At 37.2% G+C, this 6818-nt stretch overlaps 1 protein-coding gene across 1 annotated transcript in view; it reads left to right on the top strand.

The window, feature by feature from the left end:
- The first annotated feature begins 909 nt into the window (after positions 1–909).
- The window catches only part of LOC127095502 (uncharacterized), a 52538-nt gene continuing 46629 nt past the window's right edge, over positions 910–6818 (top strand). The window contains exons 1-3 of the mRNA XM_051034183.1: positions 910–991; positions 1097–1815; positions 2137–2342. Of these exons, the coding sequence (XP_050890140.1) occupies positions 910–991; positions 1097–1815; positions 2137–2342 (1007 nt within the window). The remainder of the gene's footprint in view (positions 992–1096; positions 1816–2136; positions 2343–6818) is intronic.

The following is a 6818-nucleotide window of genomic DNA, read 5'->3' as shown; positions in this document are numbered from 1 at the left end:
GGTTAATCATTATGGCATTGTCAAATGTCTTTAAATACATAAAATAAATAAAACATAAATTGTTGAAATTTCAGAAAATAATAAAATGTTGTTTTCAGAACTTAAATGAGCTTAAACGGCTTAAAACCGTATAATCACTATTTATAGTGACTTTGATTTCTGGGACGATTCCCTTTCCGAAAATATAAAATATGAGGTATTCTGACATCGGACGCCAAACTTGCGCAAAATTCTGCTGAACCGCTCTGAAGCGCGACTTCTCTTTCGGGACGTGCAACCAGCCCTCCTAACTTAGATTTTCCAAGTTTCCGACGCCTAATATAGAATTCTTACAACATACAATTCTCAATGACAAACTTCCAAAAGTTATGATTTTCATCAAAAGATTAATTTTAGTGTTTTTAGATTTTTTCCAAAAGAGTTACGGTTAACAGAACCATAAAATAAAGGACAAAGAGTGACCAAATGAGATTATCTCTATAAACACTTCTGACATATTATCATATAGAATTGACCAAAGGGTTTTGGGAAAAACCAATTTGCCGAAACATTTAGGGATAAATACTGTTAAGAGATATTATAGGGATATTATTTGATATAGATTAATTATAGGAGATTACAGTTTTATTATAGATTTATTATAGCTTTATTATAGGAGATTTACATACCTAAGTAAGCTAATACTGAATTGTATAAATCCCAAAATTGTATTCTTGTAAACACACGAAATATGAAATACTGAACTTTCCAATTCCACTTTCTGCTATTCTGCTAACATGGTATACAAAGCATAGGTCATCGATCCCTAAATTTTTTTTTTCTCTTCTTTCTGCAACATCAGTATATCTACTTGCAGATCTGTACAAACTCAGTCCTCCATTATCCTGTTCATCTGTTCATCTCTGCATCATGGAGAAAACTGATATTGTTAAACCCATTACAACAACCTCGACCGGACCAAACTACAATCTCTGGGTCCAAGGAATGAAGAGTTTTCTGATCGGACGCAAGCTTTGGCGCATAGTCACCGGCGATGTCGTCAAGCCAACTTAAGACGAAGATGAATCTGCTACAAAATTTGCGGACCGCCTTGAAGATTGGGATAGTAAAAATCATCAGATCATCACGTGGCTGCGCAACACGTCTGTACCGTCTATTCACATTCAGTTTAATGACTACGATTCTGCAAAAGAAATTTGGGAATTATTGAAAAACCATTATCAAACAACTGGACTTGTTCATTATTATCAGTTATGGACCACACTTCACAATACCAAGCAAGAACCTGGTCAATCAGTGAATGAATTTCTTGCTCAAATCCAACCAATTTGGCACCAAATATCTCTGGCCAAAATCAATGAAGACCACCTTCATCTCATTCAAGTACTTATGGCTCTTCGGCCCGAATATGAAGTCGTAGGTACCTCACTGCTACATCGAAATCCGCTTCCATCATTGGACACTGCTATTCAAGAAATCATTTTTGAAGAAACACGTCTGAACCTAGACAAAACTCCTGAAATAGATGCTGCTCTTGCAACTACTCGATTCTCACATCAGAAATCGAATCATCATCCATGTAAGAATTGCAATCGCACCGGTCATATATTTGCTAACTGTCCTACTATAGAGTGTAGGTACTACCATGGCATCGGTCACATTCTTGAACATTGTCCCACGGGACCTCCAAAACAAAATCGTGGCTTCACCAAATCCAAGAATGTTCCAACGTCTGGATCTTCCTCCATCTCTGCTGCTGCCACTGAAGGTTCGACGACCATTACTATGAGTGATATTGAAGCTTTAATCAAACAGGTTATGTCTTCCAATACCTCTACTGCCATGTCTGCTACTTCCGGTAATTCTCGTTGGTTTTTTGATTCTGCATGTAGTAATCATATGACCACTGATATTAAATTATTACCTGCTGCGACACTTGTTTCATCTCTACCACCAATCCACACAGCCAGTGGCAATACAATGAACATAACTCATACCGGTCATGTATCCACCTTAAATCTCACCCTTCCTGACACATATTACATTCCTAACTTGAAACTCAATCTTATTTCCATTGGTCAATTGTGTGAACAAGGACTGAATGTTTATTTTTTCCCCTCTGGTGTTCAGGTACAGGATCCACAAATGAAGCAGATCATTGGGACGGGTCGCAGGATGGGTCGGTTATTTGAGTTACAATCTCTTCACCTTCCTAAAGATCATATCTCTACTGCTACTATGAATTCTCCAATTCATCAATGGCATCTTCGACTTGGTCACACCTCAACAAGCAAAATTCAACCTCTAATATCTCGTGGGTTATTAGGATCCACAAAGTTTGAGTCTTTTGATTGTTTACATTGTAAACTTGCAAAATAACCTGTATTATCATTTAATCGTAGTCTTTCTATTTCAGATAGTCCTTTTGATTTAATTCATTCAGATATTTGGGGGCCTTCTCCTGTTTCTTCAATAAATGGTTTTCGTTATTTTGTATTGTTTATTGACGATTTTTCTCGTTTTACATGGATATATTTTTTGAAAAATCGCTCTGAATTACCTCAAACTTATATTTCTTTTGCTCGTATGGTTAAAACACAATTTTCTTGTGCTATTAAGATTCTTCGCACAGACAATGCGATGGAATACCGTGAATCTTCATTGCTTCAGTTTCTCAGTCAACAAGGCACCATGGTTCAACGTTCATGCCCTCACACCTCCCAACAAAATGGTCGGGCTGAACGAAACACCGTCACATCCTTGACTCAGTTCGTGCTCTTCTCCTCTCAGCCTCGTGTTCAGAAAAGTTTTGGAGGGAAGCAACTCTTAATGTTGTCTATACAATTAATCGGCTTCCCACCATAAATCTTCAAAACTTATCTCCTTTTGAAAAACTATTTGGTAAGTTTCCTGAATATTCCATTCTTAAACCTTTTGGATGTGTCTGTTTTGTTCTCTTGCAGCCTCATGAGCACACAAAATTACAACCACGTGCTCGCTTCTGTTGGTTTCTTGGCTATGGCACAGAACACAAAGGATATCGCTGTTGGGATCCAATCTCTAACAGATTACGCATCTCACGTCATGTTACCTTTTGGGAAAACACAATGTTCTCCTCTCTTTCTACATTTCATCATTCCCTTGACACTGACTCATTTTATTTCACTGATCCCTCAGTTGAGTTGTTTCCAAGTTCTAATGAAGATAACTCCAATGACCTCAATACTCCTCTTCCCTCACCTACTCCTAATGAACTTGTTCCATATGTTGAGCTCAATACTCGTCCGCCCTCACCTGCTCCTACTGAACCTGTTCCGGATGTTGATATTGTACCTGCATCTCGCCATTCCACCCGAGTAAGTAATCCACCTACTCGTCTTAATGATTACCATTGTTACTCTGCTATTAAAACTCTTCATGAGCCTTCTTCTTATCGAGAGGCCAGTACTAACCCCATTTGGCATCAAGCTATGGCTGAAGAAATTCAAGCATTAGAAAAGACAAATACTTGGGAATTAGTTGATCTTCCTGCAGATAAGATTCCTATTGGATGCAAATGGATCTACAAAATTAAAACTCGCTCTGATGGAACTGTAGAACGTTATAAAGCTCGCCTAGTAGCAAAAGGGTACACTCAAGAGTATGGTATAGACTATGAAGAGACATTTGCTCCGGTAGCTCGAATAACATCTGTTCGTAGCCTCTTGGCCATTGCTGCAGTTCGTAAATGGAAGCCTTTTCAGATGGATGTCAAAAATGCCTTCCTTCATGGTGATTTGACAGAGGAAGTATATATGCACCCTCCTCCAGGATATCATTCTCCCCATAAGGTCTATAAACTTCAAAAAGCCTTATAATGGTTGAAACAAGCTCCTAGAGCCTGGTTTGCCAAGTTCAGTTCTACTCTAACACAATTTGGTTTTCTCTCTAGTCCACATGACTCTGCTCTATTCACTCGAAGAAGTGATAATGGTATTGTAATTCTGCTTCTTTATGTGGATGATATGATCATAACCGGAGATGACAAGACTGGAATCTCAGCTTTACAACAACATCTCAGTCAACATTTCGAAATGAAAGACCTTGGTTCCCTTAGTTATTTTTTGGGGCTTGAAGTTTCCCAAGACTCAGAAGGCTATTATCTTTCCCAGGCCAAATATGCTTCTGACTTGCTTTCTCGAGCAGGAATCACAGACTGCAAGACTGAATTGACACCATTGGAAGTCAACTCCAAACTCACACCACTTGACGGCACTCCTCTTGAAGATGCCACCTTGTATCGACAACTTGTTGGTAGTCTTGTTTACCTAACTGTCACTCTCCTTGATATTGCATATGATGTCCATAAAGTCAGTCAATTTATGGCTGCCCCTCAGTCATCTCATTTCTCTGCAGTTCTACGTATCATTCGCTATGTTAAAGGTACTATTTTTCATGGTTTACGCTTCTCTGCTAATTCATCCTTGGTCCTATCTGGATACTCTGATGCAGATTGGGCAAGTGACCCTACTGATCGTCGCTCAACAACAGGGTATTGTTTCTTCTTAGGAAATTCTCTTCTTTCCTGGCGTAGCAAAAAGCAAACAGTTGTTGCCCGATCAAGCACAGAATCTGAATATCGCGCTCTTGTTGATGCTACTGCTGAGTTACTTTGGTTATGATGGTTGTTAAACGATATGGGCGTTACACAATCTTCTGCTACTATGCTTTATTGTGATAATATAAGTGCTATCCAGATTTCCCATAATGATGTTTTTCATGAGCGCACAAAACACATTGCAATTGATTGTCACCTTGTACGCCATCATGTTACTAATGGCACCATACAGTTGATTTCTATTCCTTCCATGGACCAACCGGCTGATACCTTCACCAAAACTCATAATCCTATGCGCTTCAAAGATTTATTAAGCAAACTCCAGTTGGCATCCACCATACCAACTAGAGTTTGAGGGAGGTTGTTAAGAGATATTATAGGGATATTATTTGATATAGATTAATTATAGGAGATTACAATTTTATTATAGATTTATTATAGCTTTATTATAGGAGATTTACATACCTAAGTAAGCTAATACTGAATTGTATAAATCCCAAAATTGTATTCTTGTAAACACACGAAATATGAAATACAGAACTTTCCAATTCCACTTTCTGCTATTCTGTTAACAAATACTTTTTAATAAAACAATCACAAACCTTCAATATTATATTATATTATATTGTGATTTAACATTTAACATTCAATTTTATTAACAAATCACCAAAAATTATTTTATCGATCCAAAAATCATATCAGAAATCATATCGATCACCAAAAAAAATCATATCGATCACCAAAAGTGATCAAATAGGATTATCCCATTTGAGCCCAGATCCTAACAACGATGACTCCCAAAACCAAAATTTTAATATAAAACGTATTTGGACAAACCCCATATGGTCAGACCAAATGAGTATAATAAAATACTTGTATTTTAATTTAATACATTTCACATAAATGAATAAGAAGCGCTGATGAGAGGGTAAGGGAACCCTCATCATTCTGCTGCCTAAAACCCACCCTATAGTAAGCAATCTCCCCCCTTACCTTATCTATTGAGCTTTCAAGGTCTAGATATTCCTCCCTCTCCAAATTGCTGCCTCAGGACCATTCCCAAAATGGTCTCCCCAGATTCAGATGCGCGCCGTTTAGCGATATGCGTCAAACCTTAATTTTCCCTAACTGTCAGACTCTCCTTACGATATATATTATGTTTAATCCAATTAAAGATTAATTCCCATATATTTAATCCCATACGAAGTATTTATTTAATAAATAAATAAAATAAAATAAATCTTAAATTAAATAATTATTCAATTAAGCGTCACACCTTTAATATTTAAATAAAATATTTATTTGATTTTTAAAAGGAAAATATATTTTTAACATAAGGTGTCACCCTATATTTAAATAATTAAATAATTATTACTATAAACCTCAAATAATTATTATCGTTATTTTAATAATTAAATAAAATATACCGCTCTTAACCAAATATTTTAATAATTATTAAATTATTAAAATACCCTCGAATATTCTAAAACTTCAAAAAACACCTAAAAACACACCAATATCACATAAACAAATTATCAAATAATTCATAAAATGCTATCATTAAATAAATAAATAATTAAATAAATTTGGGGCGTTACAGAGTCTGGTCTAGCTGCCCAGAATTAGTCTTCTCCAATTTTTGCAACTCTTCCCCCTTAGAGGATTGTTATCTTAGAGGTTGCTACCTCAACTGTTCCTGTTGCTGCTACTCAGTCCGGTCCAACTATGCCTGCTGGATTCCCGTGGGGAATGCCACCAAATTTCATGCCTGAAGGGTTTGCACCCACCTTTGCTTCTATGCCGATATCTAGCCCAGTCATGTTTGTGCCACCTCCAGTCGTTCACACTCTGCCTCGTGTTGAGGATACCATCTACCATTCCGAGTTGTCTGAGGGTCCGGATGTTTATTAGAAGATGGACGAGATGAAGGATCAGTTCCTTGAGCTGCGAAAGGAATTGAAGACGTTGAGAAGAAAGGACTTGTTTGGTAAGAGTGTTGCTGAACTTTGCTTAGTGTCGAATGTCAAGATCCCGATGAAGTTCAAAGTCCCTGACTTTGAAAAGTATAAGGGAAATACTTGCCCACTTAGCCATCTTGTTATGAATGCCAGGAAAATATCAATGCAAACTGATAATGATCAGTTATTGATTCACTACTTCCAAGACAGTCTGACTGGTGCCGCTTTGAGGTGGTACATGGGGCTAGATAGTGCAAGTGTTC

This window comes from Lathyrus oleraceus, chromosome 1, assembly GCF_024323335.1.
Source record: "Lathyrus oleraceus cultivar Zhongwan6 chromosome 1, CAAS_Psat_ZW6_1.0, whole genome shotgun sequence".
In the NCBI taxonomy this organism is placed as follows: Eukaryota; Viridiplantae; Streptophyta; class Magnoliopsida; order Fabales; family Fabaceae; genus Lathyrus; species Lathyrus oleraceus.
The sequence above is the reverse complement of the archived record's forward strand: the minus strand, read 5'-3'. Positions and strand labels throughout refer to the sequence as shown.